We start from the raw sequence: 23,495 nt of genomic DNA on the forward strand, positions 1-23,495 counted from the left end.
CAAAAACCAACCGAAGACTAACCAGACCACCAGCCAAGACGAAGAGGAAGAGGAAGCGCCCCAAGAGGAAGAGGCTCAAGAGGAAGAGGCGCCCGAGGAGGAGACGACAGAGGAAGAGGCTCAAGAGGAACAGGCGACAGAGGAAGAGGCTGAAGAGGAAGCGGCTCAAGAGTAAGCGCTCCCGAGGAAGAGGCTGAAGAGGAAGAGGCTGAAGAGGAAGCGCAAGCGTGCCGGCCCGTGTCCGTCTTTTATAGAGCCGGGCTCCGCCCTTCGCCCCGCCCCGTTCTCGGCTCCACCTTCCTTCGAGAGGGTTCCCGAAAAGGGCGTTCCCTCACGCTTTCCCTCCACCCCGCCCCGTGCGGGGGCCGGGGGAGTCAGTTTTTGGCTCTGGGCCAGAGAATTATTCCCCAAAATGAGACCCTCCTTTACATGACCTCTGACCTTTGACCTGCATCGCCCCTCCTCCACTCCAAAGCGCGGGGAAGTCAAACGGGAGAAACAGGCGGGGAAACCTGCGCATCCTCGTAGTTCCCTCCTTGGCGCCTTTGTTTGCCGTTCGGAAGCAGACGTAGTGGCGAAGATGTAATAGCGTAGATGGTGGAGGTGGCGTGGTTGCAGTGCGATTGGCGCTGTGATGGGGATGGCGTGGTTGTTGAGATGCTGTTTGTTTGAAATAAAAGATAGAACAGAAAAATGGCTAACTGGAGGATCGCAGCCAGAATGGATCACATAAATTCCCTCTATACAACGGGTTTGGGCTAACTACACATGTACCTATGAAGATATCTCACCTGAGGGCCCTTTATGGTGTAATGCGAATTTCCACAGCCGTAACAATATTATGTAATACTAGCAGAGGACCTTCTCTACTGGTGAACTACACTTCTAGCAGAGGACCTTCTCCGCTGGTGAACTTGTTCCAAGCATGTAACACTTTCTTCGAATGCATTCTTTTATTTGGGCAATGTATTGGTAACTGACAGTTCTGTAATGGCAAAAAACAAAATAACCAGGTTACATGTTTGAAGCAAAAACATACCAACTGTTTATAATTCAAAACACCTCACTGCACTGCCTCCCTCTCCCTCCACCTCCCATCCAAGACCACCAACAAAGATTTTTTTTTTAAACACCCCTATACATTAATTGGGGTCATTCTGATCCTATGTCACAAGTGTGGATGTTATCAGCCCCAAACTATAGGAGGAGTAGTGTGACAAACAAACACACATGCACACACCAGTCCATGAATTATAGTAAGGATATAGATGACCCCTATATCTCATCTTTCCTACAACCTCATGCTCCTGCCTTTTCCATTGAGATTACTACTCAAGATCTCTCCTATACCCATTCCCTAACTTTTATACAGTCAATAACCCTCTACCCCCTTTCCCTTCCTGAACTTTCGTGCATCTGTGTGTTGTTGTCCAGTTGATCCCCTCCACCCTCCATTAATCTGTTAACCCACCACTTTGCCATTTTGCTTTTCTTTCAGCCTCCACTTCTATGGAACAAAAAAAACCCCAAGCTTATTTTTCTATCTTCAATTACTCACTTGCACCCACGACTTTCCTTACAGCTTCATCCTCTCTCATCATCCATCGATCACTATCATCCAATTCAATTCAAATCAATTTATGTCTCAAGAAGCACTTTTCATTTTAAATAAGATCTCAAAGCACTTATTTTTTTCTAAGAAGAGTGGAAATTAAAAGCGAGTTATAAATTAAAAATGACATTAACAAGGGTAGACATTGAGATGAAAAAAGATAAGACTTTGAAAGAGATTTAAAAAAAAACTGTCTCATGAGGCAGTGTGGATTTTAAAAAGAAGGAAGTTCCATAGTCTGGGAAGAAATAGCAAACCACCAAGTATAACCCTTGCCGATAAAGTGCTTCGGCAGCATCAACGCTTTGCAAAAAGTATGGTACATCAGAATCAAAATTCTAGATTTATTTCATATTTTACATCTTAAGTAATGAAATGTGAAATTTCTAATTCAAAAGCAGCACAATGGCAATGAACTAGCATGCACACCATTAATATTTTGTACAGTCAGCATTGTTGTCATCTGTTTATTATCTCTGCCATGCCTGGTGTTGGCTTAATGGTTAGTGTGGTGGGCTTGTGCATCCTAACATCCTGAGTTCAAATCCCCCTTTTCTGTTGAATTAATACCAGGTGGGGTTAACTCTGCCTGTCATCCTTCTGAGGTTGGCAAAATGAGTGCCAGCTTGCTGCTATCCTGTGTTGGAGTGGTGACCCATCCAGGATTGTGCCCAATAGCTAAGGATACTGCTTAGGCAGCACCAACGCTCTGCACAGAGTATGATCTCATTTGATGGATGGATTACCTCTGTCATCGAAGGTGAAGGAGGTTATGTTTTCACCCCTTTCTGTGTGTTTGTTACTTGCAAAATCGAAGATTTTTCAAGTGTATTAGTTTGTCGATTTTGTTATTCTGTCTGTCTGTCTGTCTGTCTGTCTCTGTATCTGTTTGTCGCCTACAGGTCACAATTTTAAACCGATCTTCACGAAACTTCGCCACATGGCAGAGTTTGTCATAAGGAAGAAGCCTATTGTTTTTGAAGTCAAAAGATCAACATAGGCCAAAGCTTAACAACTTATGTGAGATTTCTAAATTCATCAATTTTCATCCAATTGAAATGAAATTTGAAGAGGATATATATTTAAGGTCACTGAATTCAATGAGCCTATTCTTTATGAGATCAACATGGACCAAAAGGTCAACATAGACCCAAGGTCAACAACTATGGTGGTATTTATAAAATCCTCAATTTTCATCCGATTCACTTGAATTTTAAAGAGGATATATATTTCAGGTCATTGAATTTAACCACCAATTATTTTTGAGGTCAAATTTGTTTTCTGGATTTTGCAAGTATTGTACTCTCATGACATCTTCATCTTGTTTGTTTGTTGGGTGGTCGCTAGACTACCATTATGCTCAGGTTTTCCGTCTGTCTGTATGTTTGTATGTTTGTTTGTAATGGACAGCTCTGGAGGCCAGAGGAGTCAACCGATTTTGATGAAACTTGACAGGTAGGTTCATACCAGGATCTAGTTGTATACTTTTGAGCACCATTGCTATGGACACCACCGTTGCCTAGCAACGGGACTTTGAAATTGTTTTTAAAATCCTAAAAAATCAAAAATCGGCTACCGCGCTTTTATGCGCACTATAATCAACCTCTTTGTCAAAAAATTTCAGCCCGATCCGTTAAAAACTGTATGACTAGTATGCAATTACGTAGCGACCATCCATGTCACCTCCCGGCTTGTCTGTTTGTTTGTGTGCAGGATACCTCAAAAAAGTTGCAGACGGATTCGGTCAAAATTTGGTGGACATGATGGGTGTGTGGCAAGGATGAATTGATTCGATTTTGGTGAAGATCCGAATGTGGATCTGGATACGAGAATTATTTAATTTTTAAAGTGATTCTTCACCATTGAGAGATAGGGCCAAAAACGATATAGCATTGGAGAGCATGATATTTCAAAAATGTATTGGGACTGATGTGTTCTCGTGGATCAGGCATTACGTTGCAGAGGTATGCGCTCTACCGAGTGCCCTTCTCGTTAAATATGAAAATATATTGGAAATTCTGATGAACTGTACAAACCATGTGTCAGAGACCCTCCTCCTTGCCCTAATACAAAGTGTGCATTCGAACTTTCACTGCATGTTGTAAAACCACAACATCAAAGCAAACTCTGCTGTTATTAAAGCTCAGGTCAGAAAGAAAGGAAAAACAATTGAAACAAATCCATCCCAATATATATCACCATCAGAATTGAAGTTGTATGGTATCAAATGAATGCATGCATTCAAACTTCTCAGTAATCTCAACCCATCCTGTCACCACCAACACTTACTTCCACAGGATGTATTCGTTTAAACTCCAAATGATTTGAAGTAATTTCTTGCTTTTTACAAATGAGCGATAACAAATGAGCTATTGAATGTCACCGAGCTATAACACCAATGAAGACCCCATATTTCCTTGCTTTGACATTAAGGTTTAAGAGAAGGTGAACAGCAATTTTATATATTATTGCCTAAACCAAGAGGGGATTGGTGGCCTTCACTCAAGTGTGCTTCTTAACCCTATGTATACCAATTCATACTTTATACTTTCCTCATGAACTACTTTTCTTCTTTCCATTGCATTTTGTTTGAACTAGCAGACTACCCGCCCTACGGATGATCTTGTTCCAAGCATGCAACATGTTCTTCTGATGCATACATTTATTTGGGGAGTGTATAGGCAACTGACATCTATGTATACGCAAAAAAAACCCAAAATAACCCAAGTTACGTGCATGAAGCAAAAACATACCTACTGCTTGTAATTCAAAACACCTCACAGCACTGGAAATCATGGGAAAAGGAATACTGACCGAACTGTAAATCGTGGAGACCTGTAATACCCTCCCCAACCTGGAGGTGGTACTACACAATACACATTTACATGGAGAATTTGCGTCCTCTCCCTCACCCCCTAACTGGCAAAGATAAAAACACCCCTATACACTAATTGGGGTCATGCTGATCCTATGTAGCAAGTCTGGATGTCATCAGCTCAGAACTGTAGGAGGAGTAGCATGACAAATAGACACACAAACACCGGTCTGTGAATTATAGTAAGGATACAAGTCAAGCAGCTAAATACACATTCCTATATCCTCATTTCTTATAAGAATTATTAATGTCTCATTTCTCTGTCTTGTTGAACAGGAAAGGAACTGAAGACAAAGCCAACGAGGCAAGTTCGTTTATCTCTGGTTTTGTATCAACAAATCTATTGATTCATCACTGATATCAGTTCACTCCAAAGCTTATTCACTTGGGCCTGCATTACTGTATATGGGTTCCTTAAAGGAGAACCTAACTGCAATTTTATTTTTTCCTGAAAAACATTGAAAACTAGAGGGGGAGCACTCGGTAGAGTGCAAAACCTCCACCGCCAATGCTGCTCGGTCACTCAAGTGAACCTGATATCCTATTCATTCAATTTGACGTCAACAGTGCTCACAGAGATATAGTTTGCAACTTTCCCTTTTACATACTCAATTCATTCGTCATAACTAGATTCCTTGAGACAGAAATTGATTTTACGTGGGTATATCCACCTGAAGTTCCAAAATCAGCCGCAATTATAATTTTGGCATGTTTTTTGTTGGAAATCACTTAAAACATGTAGAAATGCAAAAAAAAGAAATAGAAATTTTGTTGAAAAAAAAGTTGGAAAAATTTTTTTTCTCTCACAATTTTGGGGGGGGGGGGTTGGAAATCACTTAAAACATGCAGAAATACAAATTTTTTTTTTTAAATATTGGATTTAAATTCAAACTGGCAAATTGGAACTGGCACCATGGAAAAAATGGGTGTCGAATGCTTTGTCCCACCGTCGCAGGCTGATCAAATGTTTTGTATGTTATGGGATTGTCTCGTTCCCTACTTTACTTGGACACGATTTGTGTCTGTGCCATGTCCCACCATCGTGTCCATAGAGTGTTGATGTCCTGCCCCAGTGGAGGCGGGAGGGTGCTGGAGGGGAGGACGGTGTGCTGTGGTTGTGGTATTGTGTGGGTGATGATTGATGAGGGGTTATTGAAGGGGGGGTGGTGGTGGATATCATGTGGGTGATGATTGATGAGTTATGGAGGGGGTGTGGGGTGATGGTGGGTGATGATTGGTGGAGGGGTTTGTGGGATGGTGGTGGGCATTGTGGTGGTGATAGTTGATGAGAGTTTGTGGAGTGGTCTGTTGGATGTTGGGGGGCGGGGGGGTATTGCGGCGGTGATGGTTGATGGGATGTGGGTGGGGGTGAGGGGTGGAGGCATTGTGGGACCCTGAAAGTTTTAGCGTCCTTGGTCAACTTCTCTCGGAGTAGATGATGATACATATATCCTTTCTTTTCATTATAACTATATGGTGGTTCATTTGATTTGTAGAAATTTGTGTTGATAACAGATAATTAGTTTCAGGTGCTCTTCTGGTAACTGCCAGGCAATGGCAACAGGTGTTTGATTCACAGTTCAAATCACCCGTGTACATGTGCTGGTAGCTGGGTAGAGCTGGTGTTATAGTTTTGAGCGACGACTGTTTCTTCCGTTTAATGTGTACAAGTTCTCAGTGATGTCTGGGTCATCTGGGGCTAAGTCTACTGAAAAAAATATAGACTTATAGGTAACATGTATGGTCGCATTACACCATGTCCAATAAAATAAGAAGAGTAACCAGGTAGAAATGGTATGAAGAAAAAATAATAAATGAAAAGGTTAAACATGTCGATGTTTATATTGTTACGGTTGTGGGGGTAGATGGAGGAATTTAATAGGGAATTTAGCATTGGATCGAGTAGTTTGGTCCGTGGACGTGTAGGAGGCATCTCGATGTAATTAAGTAGCGAAACTGTGAGCTTAAATGTTACATGTCACCACATGGGGGGTCGTGTTGTGTTAATTAGCTAGGGGTTTAAGAATAAGCTTCCACAGTATGTAATTGCCTCCCTGTGACTTTTCCCTTTGTCTTTATAACCAAAAGCATGATGTGAAACATGCAAACATGCTGAGCAGGCAAAAGCCCCACCTCCAAGGGTGACGTTGGGCTAAGTCAACCCCCCCCCCCCAAGGCTGATGATTGATGGGTGTGATGTCAGAAGATAGCCAAGCAGGCAGAAGCCCCGCCTTCCCAGGTTTTTATGTGAGCAGGCCATGCCCGGGAGGCAGAGGATTGTTAGGTGTGACGTCTATGAGGAAGGGTTGGTTGCGCTTTTTGAGAGGGAGCGCATGAGAGAGGAGGTGGGAGTTCAAGGTGAGCACAAGTACGAAGCAAGATGCTGGCCTTTGGCTCTTGGTTGAGTCATGAGAAACGGACCCCAAGCCTCGTGTATGTCATCGCGGGTCGGTGAGGATGATCGACGCACAAAGTGGCTGCATTGGGCGTCTGAGCCTTAGTGTTGAGTGCCACTCACGGAGTGCTTGGCTTACGTTTGTCCTGCTACGAGAGAAGTGGCAGCGCCATTTTGCGCGCGTCTGCACGTGCTGGTGGAAGCGCCTTAATTCCAAGTTCCACAAAGACTAGCTCTGGGCCAAGCTAAGTACAAGAATAAAGGAAGGGGTTTCTTTTTATTTTGCTTTCCCTTTGCCTGTATTTTAGTCTGTGAAGGGGAACCTCGACTTTAGGATTTATTACCTTCGCATTCTGCGAAAGGTTATGTTTTGGTCGGCGTGTATTTATTTATTTATTTATTTGTAATCTTGTGATTCGTATAACTCAAAAAGTATTAAACCGAATTGCATGAAATTTGGTGGGATGATTGGTTATTAGCCAGGAAGCATTCGATTAGATTTTGGGATCGTTCGGGTCAAAGGTCAAGGTCACGAAAAGGTCAAAATCGTCTTTTTACGATAACACGGTCAATTTTTATTCAATTTGCATGCAACTAACGCCAAAATGTTCAGAATTCAACGCCTCATCTTGTGATATGCAATATGACACAAGGACGCCCATACTCTTGTTACCGGTTAGGGGTCAAAGGTCAGGGGGGTCACAACCTTGAAAAATATGCGGTTTTTGTCATAACGCGGTCAATTCTTGTCCGCTTTACATGAACCCAGCACCAAAATGTTCAGAATTTAATGCCCAATCTTGTGACACAATGACGTCACAACACGTCACCGGTTGGGGTAAAATGTCGGGGGGGGGGGTCACGCCCTTGAAAAATATGCGGTTTTCGGCATAACTCAGTCAATTCTTATTCAATTTGCATGAAACCAGCATCAAACGAGATTACCTTCTCTTTTTGAAACGTTGTATTCACCGAGCTTGCGAGTGAAGACTCGCCAAAACAACGTGAGTTGATTATTGTTTAGTCCGGAGCCCCCGAAAGTCGGGGGGGGGGTCATGACATTATAGATATGTGGTTTGTGTCATAAGACCATTCATATGAAACCAGTTCCCCACACTCATACCAAGAACAAAAAAAGTAGTGGTGGCGAAGGTATGCGCTCTATGAGTGCCCGTTCTAGTTTACTTCATGTTATTACCATTACCTTTTGAATTATTGTCCTTTGTAAATATCTGTTTATTTTCATTGCATGTGTTCATTTTAAGAAACTCTATTCATGTATTTGTAGTGCGGTTCGAGTATAACCTCCCCCCCCCCCCCGTGCATCCATTTCTGTGCTGTGCTCTTCCACCCCTCCGCCATTACGCCCTGCCCCTCCCGCATGTGTCTTAATCTCCGAGGATCAACGTGTCCGCCTCCTATTAATAAGGAAACGCTTGGCCGTCAGGGGGCTGGCGGTGTTAACCACCTGTCACCACAATTTGGGTCGGGGGATTCACCTGGGCCAGCCACCTCTGCCACAATATTTTGAATTCATTGCACCTTTGTGAAATAGTCGATAATGTGAGATTTTCCTTTGATGACAAATGTATTATTTTGCTGCAGATATTTGATTGTGTGTTTTCAGATATGACAACATTATTACATTTTGCAAAGGATTTTTGAAGTTTTGTAAGCAACAAGACAGTTTTGATTCATTTTTTTTTGACAGACAACTGTTTTGGTGACATAGGGTTTTGTTTCTGAAATGTGTTTCAGCAATCGAGAAAAACTGTTAATATAGGTACTACGAGAGATAACTAAATATATTGTTATGTGTTCGGGGGTCACCTGGTCTTCGGGTAATATGTAGTAATCACTCCAGGTAATCATGTGAGTATCTCGGACCCACTTCCCGGCCGATGATCCTGAAGCCGACAAACCGCAGATGACTGAGATACAAGACAACCACTGACACCATCTGAGAAACTTAATTTAGGCATGGTCCAGCGTATGTATAACTCCGCTTTACCTTTCCGGCAATTTAATCACCAAGGATGGGGAACTGTGCTCTCAATACTGAGCCGTAAGTGGGGCGATACCGTAAGTGGGACGTTGGCTGATCACTAATCATAACGGAACGGCGGGGCAGGACTCCCTGTTACTAGACCACACAATAGTCTAACCAATGGAGAAAAGATGAATGGGCAGCTTGGAAACAGTTTTTAAGATCAAAAGGACAAGTATTTACAGGCAAACAGTTTACAAGAGAAAGACCTTACCCCTTAAGCACATCAGCCCACTTAGTCAGTCATCTTCGTACGTTTCTCCACATGTGGGTGCCTCATCCACTCCAGGAAACAAGAAAAGGAAGGGTGCTGGACAGGGAGAGGAGAATAAGGTGGGGCTTGTTGGGGACTCCATGCTCACCTGATGCAAACCTGTGGGCTTGTGTTGGTCCCAAGGTGAAACAAGCAGGGTAAGAGAGAAAAGAGGAGGGTAATGATGTGTTGCGCTATGTGGGGAGAATTGCGGGTGAATGTTTGTGGTGTGACAGAGGAAATCGTGGATGCAAGTCAATAACCCAGCCCTGAATGGGTCGAGGGTAGAATCGTCGAATACTCTTTGTGCGTTCCAAGTGAACAAATTAGAAGTCGTGATAAAAAGAGAAAGAGAATGTGAGTCAGTGTGTTGGCCGGCGTGTCAAGGGATACTCCGCGGCTCGACAACTCTGCACCGCGGCACCAGCCCGTTCGTTCTCACAGAGCCTCTGCCTTGAATCCTTGACTTTCCTTGGACACGTACCAGCCCCGAGCCATGGCATTCTCGTACTTATAAAGTTCCTCGGGGAGGCGTGGTTCTGGGTCCCACCCCTTGAGCGTGGCTTGAGCTTTGGCGGTGCCATCTCCCCATTGGTGCGTTCCTGTCGCCATGCTATGCTCATTGACCGAGTCCATGGTTCGGCAAAGAAGCTCACACCCAACCATCTTTGGAAATTTGTTCTTCTGTTGCTTGCTTGTTGACAAGATTCGTACTCCTGGTCCGTGCCACTTCATGATATGCTTTATGATGCGCTTGCTTGGATTTGCAGTGTGTTGTAATGTGGGTTTTGTGAGGTGAAATGTTGTGTGTTGCAAAGTGCTCTGCGCATGGGTGTGCGAGAGAGAGAGAGTCAGAGACAGACAGAGAGAGACAGAGATATAGATATTACAAAGAGATTACAAAAGGGGTTCGAATCTGCTACACAAACACAACACATTTCCCTGTCCACTGATACAAGGGGAGAGGTAATTTAGCGAAACAAAATTGCCACAGCTAACCAAAAATCTTTCATATAAATGCTGATAATTATTTTTAAAAGCCTACTTGAATTACAGATATCACTCCAGCAATGGCTTGTTAAAAGTGCCCGGCAACCGAATCGTAAACACATACACACAGCACATGCGCAAAAGCCCTCATTTAGCATTCATGCGTCATTTTGAAAGTGTGCCGTATTCAGCACTGATTTACTAAAAAGAGTTCAGGATTAGCAAACTTATTGGAGTTCAATGAAGCACATTCTTACCAGATAGGACATAGTTGTCATAGAGAGGGAACAGCACGGAGCCATAGAGCAACTCCAATAATCTCAGGCCAAGCTTACTAGCTAGACTAAGCGATGATGATCAGCTGAAAGACAGGATTTTTTGCATTAGAAAGGAGATGATTGCAAGTGTATATGATGGAGATGTTTAGGACCATGATGGGTGGAGACAAAATAAGTGTAAAATGTATTTTTAGCAGAGTGGACACTGATAGGACAAGGTTGGGTGGGGGGGGGGCAGTTGGAGAGTGAAGAAGAGATAGAGTTTGGATTGTAGTAAGGCAGGTGTCTTTCACTCAATGCATGGAATGGTTTCCCTACAATGGTAGTGACAATTGCCAGTACAGGAGTTTTCTAATTGAGTTGGATCTGTAAGTAGTGGGGATGGGGGAATACAATGATGATTGCATGATTGCATTGGCTTCATGAGCATAAGAGAATGTTCCTATGTTGAAGTTCCTTGTATATGTGCAGAAGAAAAAATTTAAATTTATAACTGGCAGTGTTTGATTTCATGTGTTGTGCCCTCTTTCCAGGAATGATATGTGGAGAGATTTCTGAGTTTAATCTTTCAATGAACATGTCTTTAAATTTGATTTATGTTCACTCATATACTCCGGCATTTCATGGAATACAAAGTGTTTCCTTCATCCGTTCAAAGCATGAGCACCTGCCAAAAAAAAAAAAAGTCTTCCATTATTATTTCTCTGTTGAAGTGTAACTTTTATCCCCGGTAGTACTGATCCTAGGCCTGGTGTTGCCTTCACGGTTAAGGTGTCATAACCCATCCACAAGCACCTGTTGTGCTGTTGAATTAACACCAAGTAGACTCAATTCAGCCTGGCATCCTTCTGAGGTTAGCAAAATGAGTACCAGTTTAACAGCAGCAAGCGCTTGTCTGCTGTTAAGGCCCAGTCACACCTTGACATTTTAGCCAGCTTATGCCGATTTTTGAAAAATTTGTCTAAAATGCTGGCACACGTCGAATACGTTATGGGTAAGTTTTGGAAACATTGAGAGCACGCTGAAAAACACTGCCATACGTCGTAGTACACTGGCTTTCATCGTTGTACTTTGCGGTTGTCCTCAAATTTTATCATGCTTGAAATTTTACGACTTATGCCAGCGTATGACTCACAAGTTCCGCTACGCTGGCCATAAGTTGTAGGCACATTATGCGATCATTGGCACACGTCACTTGTAAGTTAATCATAAGTCGAAACGCGTCGAGGTAATGTTTAGCGTACCCAAAACTTATTTCTAACCTATGAGTAACGTGTTGTAGGCACGTTGCGCGATCGTTGACACACGTCGACACACGTTACTTGTAAGGTACTCATAAGTCGAAACACGTCAATGTAATGGTTAGCGTCAGTGTTCCAGACTCCCTGGGTTTTTTTTTGGTTTTTCTTCTGTATGATGGTGATGTTGACACTTCGATTTCTAGTATGGTTATGATTTAAATCGTTGAGCGGCAGCCTATTAATTATATTATATTATAACCACACTAGAAATAGAAGTGTCAACATCACTGTCATACCGAAGAAAAAAAAACAAAAAAAAAACAGGGAGTCTGGAACACTGACGCTAACCATTAGATTGACGTGTTTCGACTTGTAACTTACAAGTAACTATTGTCGACGTGTACCAACGATCGCGTAACGTGCGTACAACTTATTCCCATCGCATGCGGAACGTGTGAGGAATACGGCAAGTACGTCGTAAAATGTTTAACACGTTTAAAAGTACAAGACGTCCTCCACTTACTACAACGTATGATAGCGTACTTTAGCGTTCTATTCACGTATACCAAACTTAGCCATACCGTATTCGACGTGCGTCAGCGTTTGACGCATTTTTCAGAGGTTGGCATACGCTGGCAAGATCGCCAAGGTGTGACTGCGATGTTGACACTTCCATTTCTCCAGCGGTTATGATTTGAATCAGCCTTTTAATAGGCTACGCCACGTGATCGTCGGCGATACGTGCAGCGCACTATGCATAAGTTAGACTATCGTTGGGCATAGGTTGTGAATGCCGACAACAGGCTAAGCATTCGTTGGTATAAGTTATCTATGACAACGAAATGTTCTGTGTCCGTTACTAATATGTTATGCATACGACCAACTCGTTATGAATACGTCCGAATCTTTAAAAAAACATCAAGAGTTCAGCATAAGCCAGCGTTTTACATACATTTTGATACGTTGCCATTGCTGGCTAAAACGTCAAGGTGTGACTGGGCCTTTAGGGGTTTCGTAATCGTTGTATCGCAGGTTCGTTGGATGTCGTATGCAGATATAGACACAAGGAATAGTGATCATACAGAAGCCTTCGGCAGTTTATTCATCCCCAAAGAAGCTTCGAGAAAGTTCTTTAATCGCTTTGAAAAGCTTCAAAAAGCTCCGAGAAACTATAAAGGAATGATGTTGTTTCGTGACAACAATACTTCAGAAATGCATTAGAGTTCCACTCCATGTGAAATACAATACATCAAACGAACAGGAAACAGACCTCAAATGGCATCGAAATATGTTACGCAAATGGGACGAATGTACGTGACGTGCAATACATTTCCATGAAAACGCGTACAAAATACATTCCAATCTTTCTTACTACATGAAGTGTTATAATTAGCTGCATAGAGAGATACACTGACCACTTTAATCCTCCTTAACGAATAGCACCTGTATGTAGATAAAACGTAGAATGGGCCTGGTCACACCGATGGCCTTGTGGCTTGATATGACCCTCGCAATGCAGTAAAAGCTTTACAACACGATATCAGCTTTGCACAGTGATGTAAGCTTGCAGCAGCTGTCAGCTTTGCAGAGAGCCAAACCTTTTTGCCTCCCAGAATGCATGTGCATCTGCTCTGAGCTCGGCCCAGAACATCTGTTCAGAAAATAATGGAATTGTAAATCCGACGAATGTCATGACTGACATTACAACCGGTGTGCTGGTATCAGGGGCCAGTGTGCTGGTATTGCATCAACGGCACTGCTGTGCTCCCAGAAAATGATGCAGTCAAGCAGCCACAGGCTGCATACAAACAAATAAAAGTGCTTATCCTAACTACAAAATCCAACTATAAAAGCCCACTTGCTTGAGGGCATACCCCCACCAGGCTGAACATTTTACATTTTGTATCCTACTGATAGGCCAGATCTGCATCCAGACCTGAACCAATATCTAATCAGCTTGTTCTTGTCAACTACCCAAATCATCCACCAAGTTTTGTCATAACCCCATCCACTATGTTTTCAAATATTGTACGATGTATCGTTTTTGGCACCATCTCTCTGGTAAAGAATCACTTTCAAAAATTAAAAAAAAACTTATTGCATCTCAATCTGGATCCTCACCAAAATCTCATCAATTAGTCTCTGTCATATTCCCAACCTATCAACCAAGTATTGTTTGAATCCATGCATAACCTTTTGAGATAGCCTACTCAGAGACAGATAGACAAATAGGGCTGAAAACATAACCTCCATCCACCTTTGGTGGAGGAGGTAATTATTCCTTTCATTGAAATTGCTACACTACATTTGTTACCCTGACCGAAGGAGATGGTATTGCATTTGGGTCTGTTTGTTACTTGGCAAAAAATTGACAAGGATATTGATCACCTCCATTTGTTTGTTACTTGGAAAAAAATAATAATTTTTATGACAAGTATGTTGATCGCCTCCGTTTGTTTGTGTTTGTTTGTTTGTTTGTCTGTCCGCTCGCCTCCAGCCCAAACCGCTCAACCAACCGTACTGAAATTTTCAGAGATTAATGTCACCGACCCTGCAACGGTCCCACATTGAAGTTTCATAAAATTCGATCGACTGAAAAGGTTGACACAGGCCAATTTGAGCCAAATTTTCTAAAATCCTGAAATTTCACCCGATTGACTTAAAATTTGAACAGGATTTGCATATCAGGGCAGTGAATTCAACTACCAATTATTTTTGAGGTTATCTTATGTCAAAGGTCAACATAGGCCATAAGGTCAACCCAAAATAGGCCAAATTTTAAAATTGTTTCTAAAATTGTCAATTTTCATCCGATTGACTTGAAATTTGAAGACCATTTGCATATCAAGTCGCTGAATTCAACCACCTATTAATTTTGAGATAAACTTAGGCCAAAAGGCCAATTTGGGCGAAATTCAATAAAATCCTCAATTTTCATCTGATTGACTTGAAATTTGAAGAGCATTTTCATGTCAGGTCGCTGAATTCAACTACCGATTGACTTTAAGGTCAAAAGGTCAACACAGGCCTATTTTCTAAAATGGATAGATAGGGCCAAAAATAAATATATCACTATATCTCAGAAAATTGTGGATAAGTTATGACAAAACAAGTTGGATGAGTTGGTTAGGTGACAAGAACAAGCGGATTGGATTTTGGTTCGGATCCAGCCCATCAGTGGGATACCAAACGTGAACTGTTCCACCTGCCAGAGGTATGCGCTCTCCCGAGTGCCGTTCTACTTTGCGCTGTTTTGCCAAGTTGTCACTCAGTGAGTGATTTTTCATTTGTTTGTTTGTTTGTTTGCGTTTGTCCACACAGAACTTTAGTGTTGTTTTCCGCAACCGCTTGTTGGATTGAGACCAAATTTTCACCACAGGAGTGACTACTCAAGTAGAATGTTATATTGATAATTGTGATATCATAGGTCATGTGGTATGCCAGCCATGTTGTGGAAACAGAAAAACTTTGGACCTCTGTATCTCTGAAACCGCACCAAGGAAAAAAATTTAACTTGGCACACAGCAAGTTAGATTCCTCATGGGGAATAAGAGATTTTTTATGCCATCATCAGGGGTTTCCTTATTTTTTGGAGTAGGAGGCTACCATTAAAAAGTAGCAGGTTACCATCACCGCGAGCGAAGCGAGCGCAGCTGCATGGCCGGGGTCCAGTGCCCGCCTAGGGTCCTGGAAGCCGGAGGATCCCAGATGGCTGGAGATGCATTCTAGCATGATTTCTGACATGAAATAGTTCTCATATTATCATGCTGTTGGGGTGGAAACCTCCACAAAAACAGGTGGTTAGGCCTATACTGGATATAGTTGCATTAATATACTGACTGACTGACTGACTGACTGGTTGACTGAAATTCAACTATACTGTATAGTTGGTTCAAGCAGCTTTTAAACAGGGTTCATTAATTTAAGGCCATGGTTTAGGGCACACCAAGGTGTCTGGAAGATGGAGTATCCAAGTACTTTAAAAGAGAGGCATTTTATCAATATTTGGGACATACCTTAGTTCTTAATAGGGAGATGATACTGCACATGGTAGAGTACAGTGAGCAATCTGAAGTAAGTGTGTTACATAATAATAGTGTAGATGAACTAGCATTCATTAAGGAAACCGTATTCCATTTCTTGGATTTCAAAACAGGGGGTGTAGAGATTTCGTGGTGACAAAAAAAAAAAATCGAAAACTCTGCGCTGAAGTCGGCGGCGACCTTTAACATTTTTAGCTCGCCTGTTCGAAGAACAGAGAACGATGGCGATACCCCGGCGTGAGCGTCAGCTTCAGCGTGCGCGTGAAAATGTTAAAGTTTTTGGTGCAAGTTATTTTTTCCTTTCTAATGTTTTTATCAACCACACTATTTTTTTTTATACGCCCCGATATATATATATATATATATATATATATCGGGGCGTATAATGTGATACTTGTCCGTCCGTCCGTTCCTGTCCGCACTCTAACTCCCAAAGTTTTCAACTTTCACGTTTCATATTTGGTACATAGGTACAGACTGTGGAGACGGTTTGTGGTGACATACGTTTGTCATCTAAAGTGGTTGCCATAGCAACCAGGATGCTGTTTTCCATCCGTTCCTGTCCGGACTCTAACTCCCAAAGTATTCAACTTTCACGTTTCAGTATTAGGTACATAGGTACAGACTGTGGAGACGGTGTGTCGCGACATATGTTCATCATCTAAAGTGGTTGCCATTGCAACCAGGATGCTGTTTTCCATCCGTTCCTGTCCGCACTCTAACTCCCAACGTTTTCAACTTTCACGTTCCATATTTGGTACATAAGTACAGACTGTGGAGACGGTGTGTCGTGACATACGTTCGTCATCTAAAGTGGTTGACATGGCAACCAGGATGCTGTTTTTCATGTAGTAGCACAATTCTGTATATACCTTCTTGTTCGGGCGTATATTCTGCTCGCTTGCGCTCTTGTTACTGATTACAATATACAAATACATATATTGCTTTAAAATTATTTGGATCAGACTTCACTGCAATGCTTTATTAAAAAATATTAATTATTAGGCTCGTCTTTTAAAAACGATAAATGTATAAACAGGCGAGCATTGGGTGTCTTTGACACCAACTCTGGTTTCTCTGAGTAGACGGCTGCGGGTCGCCGGTAACCGGCTTCTAAGGAAACCCCTGCATCATAGGTGCCTTCATTATGACGTCATGATTGCCGATGTAGAACGCAACATCTGATCAGTATGAAAATTTTTGAGGGTCATCTAGGGATAAAATGGTCCACAGAAAAAATTATGACATCTTTGGTCACGCGATTTGACAGCCATAATTTTTTAAATCAAAAAAACCTTCAAAAATCTTCTTTGAAGTGGCTGAACAGATCGAGGCAAAACTTTACAAGTATGACTGCCTATCCATGAGGAACAAAAGGTTCACACAAATTACATCATAAGTCGCATGGTTTCGCAGCCATATTGGATTTACCCTCAAACCTATAAAAAAAATCTCCAGAACGGCTGGACAAATCAAGGGGAAACTTCACACAAATGTTCCCCAAGCCATGGGTGTACAAATTTGTTGAGGAATTGATAAGGAATTGATAGGTCACATGGCTTTGCAGCCATATTGCATTGAAAAAAAATTAAATGATGTTTTCTCTGGAACCACTTAATCAATCGATGTAAAACTTCACTTTTATGATTAAGTGGTAATGTGGAATACATGTTTTAAATTTCAATTTGATCAGACGCAGGGTCTGGCAGTACAATTATTTAATTTTTTGATATGGGTTATATATATTTAACAAAGCTGTGCCGAGATGGCTTTGAGGGTGGAGGAGTAGCAGCTGAAATGTGAATCCTACCCAGGTTCCTCCTGATGACTTAATCTTTGCTTCTTGCTTGTTTGGGTTACTTCTAATTACTCCAATACAGGACTGTACCTATTTGGTCTTCCATTTGATTTGAATTGAATTAATTTTAATCCCATTCTAAATTCAATTAAATAATAATTATAAAAATGCCATGGGCCACGGTGAGGTGTCCAATCAAAGCAGGATGTCTTGGTGCCCGGTCATCACTGCAAGCAGTTAAAAGTCGAAGTTCTATTTATGTCTCATTCATGACGAAACACACCAGTACACAAACACCACACAAAACAAGTCCTGCTGAGGGTCTGCAAGCTCTGATTTTGCTCTTTTTCTTGTTTCGTATTGTTGTGAAAATGGCTCTTTGGGGTTAACGCTGCTTAGTATTATAGTTCAGTTAAATCCTTAGTATATGTCTCACCATAAGCGTGAAGTCATTAATTGTGATATTACATATGCTTTGCTTATGTAATATATAGATGACATCTCACCCTCCCAATATCTGTGTCTGAAAATCCTGACCCCTTGTGACATGTACTTTGGGCTCATTTGTTGCAGCATGGCCATCCCATCCACAATCCAGGCACTCCTTATTGGTGTCTCATCTTTTGGCGATGCTTCAGGGGCCAATTCAAAGTAATGCAGCAGCCTTGCCTTATTAGTCTTTACCAGGCATCTATCATGTGTCGTGATACCCAGTGGAAGTGGGCCCAAACACCAAACAGTTCTTCACATCAATTTTTCGGGCTCTGCCTATAAGTCTGGCAAGAAGTTTCTGGTCACTTTTCAAACTGACTTGTTCACCCTTCCCCTTTGTCATCCATCGCCTTGTTCTCTGCATCAGTGAATGATTTAAGCTTCATTTTCCTTGATGTGTAGTTGAGGTCAGTCTCAGTTCCCTGCAGTCAGTGTTTACAAAAGTTGACGAATCATCTCCCTTCTGGTGAGCAGTCTTCAGAACAAGGCAAACCTTAGGGGATGCAATGATGCCAGAAGACGTATGAATTATATCTTCAGGGTCTGCAACTTCTTCTTGTATTCGACTTCTTCCCAGTTTGTCCATAAGCATTGTCATGACCACTTTGATCCTCTCTGGAACTTCTGAGTCTTTGCTCAAGCTGCAGTGATCATCACGAGTGGTGTGCCAGTCATGGTTGGCATTAAACCTGTTATTTTGAGTCCTTCCTTTTCTCTCCATCTTGATTTCTCCAAACATAGGGAACAAGGAGCTTCAACTCTCTTCGGACTGGCAGGGTGTGGGTGCAGGGTGCGTTCCCATCCTGACAGAAGAGCAGGTCCCGGAAAGAGAGAGAACTGGTGCTCAGAATCAGATACCAGCAAAATAAGCAGATGTCACACTCATGGCAGGAGCATGCAGTAGCAGCATGTCAGATGGCTGACTTCAGCCCTATCCTCTCCTAACCTAGCTGCCCTGCTAATCCCTGTATCTTTTTTCTTAGTCCTGCTCCTCTAAACCCTTTGAAACTAATTTATCCCTCCTGGGCCCACTAATCCCTTGAACTACACAATCTCCCAGGAGGAATATAAAGGTGCGTGCGACGATAAAAATGATGAGGTGGTGTGGCCCCACAAAGCTCGCTGGCAACTTAGCCCGATGGGGCCATTTAGGCAAAAGCTCAAAATATCAAATGGCAGACATCGGTTTAGTGAAACCACATTGTGATCCCCCTTGGCGCTTTTCACAAAGCAAGAAATGCATCGAGGCAAGAGATTTGAGGATGCTGGGCTTCAGCATATCTTGGTAGTCAGAGGTTGCCGATGAATGGTGTGATCAAGCTGGATCTGTTGTTGATGGTGTGATAAATCTGGTTGTTGATGAATGTGTCTGGATCAATGAATGGTGTGATAAATGGTCATCACTATAATGGGAGTATCCGTTGTCATAAATTCAAGAAGTCATCTTTTACGTAGTGAGGACAGTAAGTAGATGGTTCCGATACACCTCCTTAAAGGTGGTGCCATTGTGCATGTTTGTGTTGGCATCAATCAGGAGTAGGGAACCAAAATTTTCATGTAACCTAAAATTATACCACAAACTTTTGGGTGGGAAGTGTTTGCTAACATGAAACTTTTGAAAGTGGGATGAGTTAGAATAATGATTAGGCATATATTAGCTGCACTTTAAACAATATTTCAGCCTCTGCCAAGGAGTGGACCACAATAATCAATTTCTGAAGGGATGTGATGGGCAGGGCCGATAATCCACCAGTACTCTTGTGGCTTTCCTGCTTTTGAAAGAATGATCCAGTTATGGCCATCCCATCCCTTGCCAACAGCTCTACTAGGTCTCAACCCTCTCTATTCCTCATTCCCCAACCAAATTTACTAAAACATTCCTCTGCATCTGGCTCCGCTACTCCCACATGTGCGTTAAAGTCTCCCGCAATGCACACAATCACCTGGAGCTCAACCATTCCCACGATCCTCTCCTGTGCGTCTCTTAATTCCTGCTTCTCCGCCACATTCCTTCCCGTTTGTGGCCCATATACCGACATCATGGTACAGTGGAGTGAATCGACGGTTCAGGCTGCATTTGGTCCTTGTGCTCGTGGACTTTCTTCGACCAGTGGTACGGTGGAGTAGATCGGTGGTTTAGGCTACGTTTGGTCCTTGTGCCTGTGGACTTGCTTTGGCCCACAGTACGGTGAGGTGAGTCGGCAGTTCAGGCTACAGACCTTGTGTCTGTGGACTTAACTCGGATTTCCATTGTGAGTCAACCCTGTATGGCAAGGAACTAGCAGACCGAGAGTGAGGCCTGGCAGTTTTCAAAAATGTGGATCGAGAGCAGCGTTTCTCAACCGGGGGGCCTGTGGCCCCCCAAGGGGGCCATCGGCCTTCGACCGGGGGGCCATGAGCGGACGCCAAAAAACTGCGATTCAGAATGCAGAAGCTTGTAATGTACAATTAAGGTGACGAGTGTCACATAGTGTCAAAGTAAAAAGGGTAGATGAGTTTAACCACGATTTTAAAAGAGAAGGCGGAGCCCACAGAGTATTCATAGTAAACCAATGTTTACAAAAACGTTAGAATTTTGTTTTTTTCAATTTTTTTCTCAGATGTCAAAGGTTCGAAAATGGAATGACAGCTATGTCAAGTTTGGATTCACAAATGTCAGTCGAGATGGCGTGGACTGTGCGCAATGTCTGCACTGCTCGGTCGTGATGTCACTACGTCCTTCCAAACTTTAAAACCATCGCGACAAGATGCATCCCGGAAGGAAGGAAGATAATATCGACGTTCTGTCTGTGAAACGATCATGATATGACCGTGAAGCGACACTTCCCAAATTTGGATTCCGGCCAGAAGAAAAACCTGCTCTTCAATCCAGCTATGAAGTGGCATACCGAATTGCGAAGTGCAAGAAGCCGCACACTATTGCTGAGGACCTTATCAAGCCATGTACAGAGAAAATGGTGAAATTGATGATCGGACCAGAGGCGAAAAGAAGATCCAGCAAGTTCCGCTCTCTAATGACACGATCCGACGATGGATTGACAACATGGCCGCTGATGTGTGCCGTCAAGTTTGCTCCGAAATCAAACAAAGCACGCTCCAGGCAAGCCTTCAATCAGACGAGTCTACCGACACCGCCCTGGAGAGCCAGTCGATCGCCTTCGCTCGCTACGAGAGAAAGGGAAAGATGAAGGAAGAGTTCTTGTTCTGCAATACCCTACCAACCACAACGACAGATATCAAAGCTATTGTGGACTCTTTTATTTTTTTTTATTTTTTTATTTTTAGCTAATGGACTCGGTTGGCAGAATTTCAAGCACATTTGTACTGATGGTGCCCCAGCGATGGTCGGCGTCAGAGGAGGGTTCATCACGCTTGTGAAGAACGAATGGCCCCATCTGACGTCCTCCTACTGTTTGCTCCACTGATACGCTCTTGCGTCAAAGACTCTTCCGCCTCGTTTGCTGGAAGTCATGGACGTCGCGGTCAAAGTGATCAACTTCATTCATGCGAAGGCCAAAAATCATCGGCTCTTCCAACTCCTGGCCAATGAAATGGGAGCGGAACATGTTGGACTTCTGTTCCACACCAAAGTCCATTGGCTATCGAGGGGGAAATGCCTCTCTCGACTGTATGAACTCTGGGTTGAAGTGGAAATCTTCCTGCGAGACAACGAAAACAACCTCCATGTCCACTTCGACAATGAAGAGTTCATCATGATGCTCGCCGCCCTGGCCGATATATTCGGCCGACTCAACGAAATGAACCAGTCCTTGCAAGGCCGTGATGTGACAGTCAGTGACGTTCAAGACAAGCTTGCCGGACTGTCTGCTAGAATGGAAGTCTGGCAGGCACGAATCAAGGCCGGGTCCACTGCCTCGTTTCCTTTCTTGGACGAGCACCTGCAGACGCAGAGGATTGAGCTTCCCGTCGGCATCAAAGATTGCATCACTAGACATCTCGACAATCTCTCCGCTGAATTCAAATCATATTTCGACGATGCACCGTTGGATGTTCGTGGCACAAAGACCCGTTTAACGCCAAAATTGAACCTACTGAAGACGAAGCAGAGGAGCTGGCAGAGTTGAAGGTTTCAAAAGCAATGAAGCTGGTCTTCAGTAACAAAGAAGACCACTCCACCTTCTGGTTGTCTGTTCAGGATGTGTATCCACTACTCAGCAAGAAGGCATCCATAATACTCATTCAATTCGCCACAACATATCTTTGCGAATCTGGATTTTCTGACCTTGCGACCATTAAAACGAAGTCCAGAAACCGTCGACGTTGGGAACGATATTCGCCTTGCTGTGTCCAAGACGGAGCCGGACATAAGAGGCCTCGCCAGACAAGCCCAACAGCTAGTGTCTTATTGATTGTATTGCTTAGAAAAATGTTTACTTTGATTTATCTTTTAAGACTGAGTAAATAAATTTCATAAAACGAAATCTGCATCTTTTATTGAAGGGCAGGGGACCACGAATGTTAAGCGACACGGTATGGGGGCCATGGGCCATAAAAGGTTGAGAAACGCTGATCTAGAGCATAGGAATCGAGGAGGTCCAGGTGGAGGAGGTCCGAGCATGGGAGTCGAGGAGGTCCAGGCGTGGGAGTCAAAAAGCGTATTTGCATGAGCGTTATGAGGGTCGAACTGAGTGACTTCTGAACTGTCATTTTGTGAAGGAACCGAGTGATTTTTATGAAGAGCATTTACTTGTTGTTAGTTGAATTAGCACTAATTTAATGTATTTAGGACAGCGGGGAGAGTGGGACATAAGGAAGGGGAAGGATGGGGGAAGAGAAGAAGAATTTTGTCACATTCTAAAAGCATTCAACATACACTACTCAGCTTTTTTTTGTTTTCTTTTTCTTTTTTCTCCTCTCCTATATCCAGAAAACAAAAAGACCACTATTTTTATGCCTTTGCTGACGAAATCACCAGAGGCATTATGTTTTCAGGTTGTCTGTCCGGGCGTCCGTGATAGGTTACCGCAATAACTTAAGAACGGCTGAAGGGATCTAAGTCAAACTTGATACAAGCATGTATCATGATGTAAAGATGAACGATTGGATTGTGGGGTCAAAAGCTCAAAGGTTAGGTAAAAATTCAAGGTCAAGTTAGGTAAAAATTCTGTTACCATACTAACCTGTGAAAGAATGATGGAATTTTGACCAAACTTGGTACAATTATGTTTATTGATGTCAAGGTTAACTGATTAGATGTTGAGGTCAAGAGGTTAAAGGTCAAAGGTAATGTTAACTTAAAATTATGTTACTGTGCTAACTTGTGAATCAGTGATGGGATTTTGATCAAACTTGGTATAACTATACAGTATGATGCAAACATGAACTGATTAGATTGCAGCAACAAGAGGTCAAAGGTGAAAGGTCAGTCCACGATCGGTTTTCGTTTCTGCAATAATTTAAGAATGGCTGAAGGAAACTAAGTCAAACTTGGTACAAGTATGTATAATGAT

At 42.7% G+C, this 23,495-nt stretch overlaps 1 protein-coding gene across 2 annotated transcripts in view; it reads left to right on the forward strand.

Annotated features, from left to right (window-relative positions):
- LOC147022985 (uncharacterized) overlaps positions 1–23,495 on the forward strand; it is a 46,147-nt gene that overhangs the window by 21,012 nt on the left and 1,640 nt on the right. The window contains exon 5 of one of the 2 annotated variants that reach the window (XM_085887990.1): positions 4,764–4,791. The exons of the other annotated variant lie outside the window; for it this stretch is intronic. Within the exon in view, the coding sequence (XP_085744116.1) occupies positions 4,764–4,791 (28 nt within the window). The remainder of the gene's footprint in view (positions 1–4,763; positions 4,792–23,495) is intronic. 2 annotated transcript variants of the gene reach the window in all.

The sequence above is a fragment of the Eptatretus burgeri genome, chromosome 7 (genome assembly GCF_056783735.1).
Source record: "Eptatretus burgeri isolate ZD-2024b chromosome 7, Ebu_testis_v1, whole genome shotgun sequence".
Taxonomy (NCBI): Eukaryota; Metazoa; Chordata; class Myxini; order Myxiniformes; family Myxinidae; genus Eptatretus; species Eptatretus burgeri.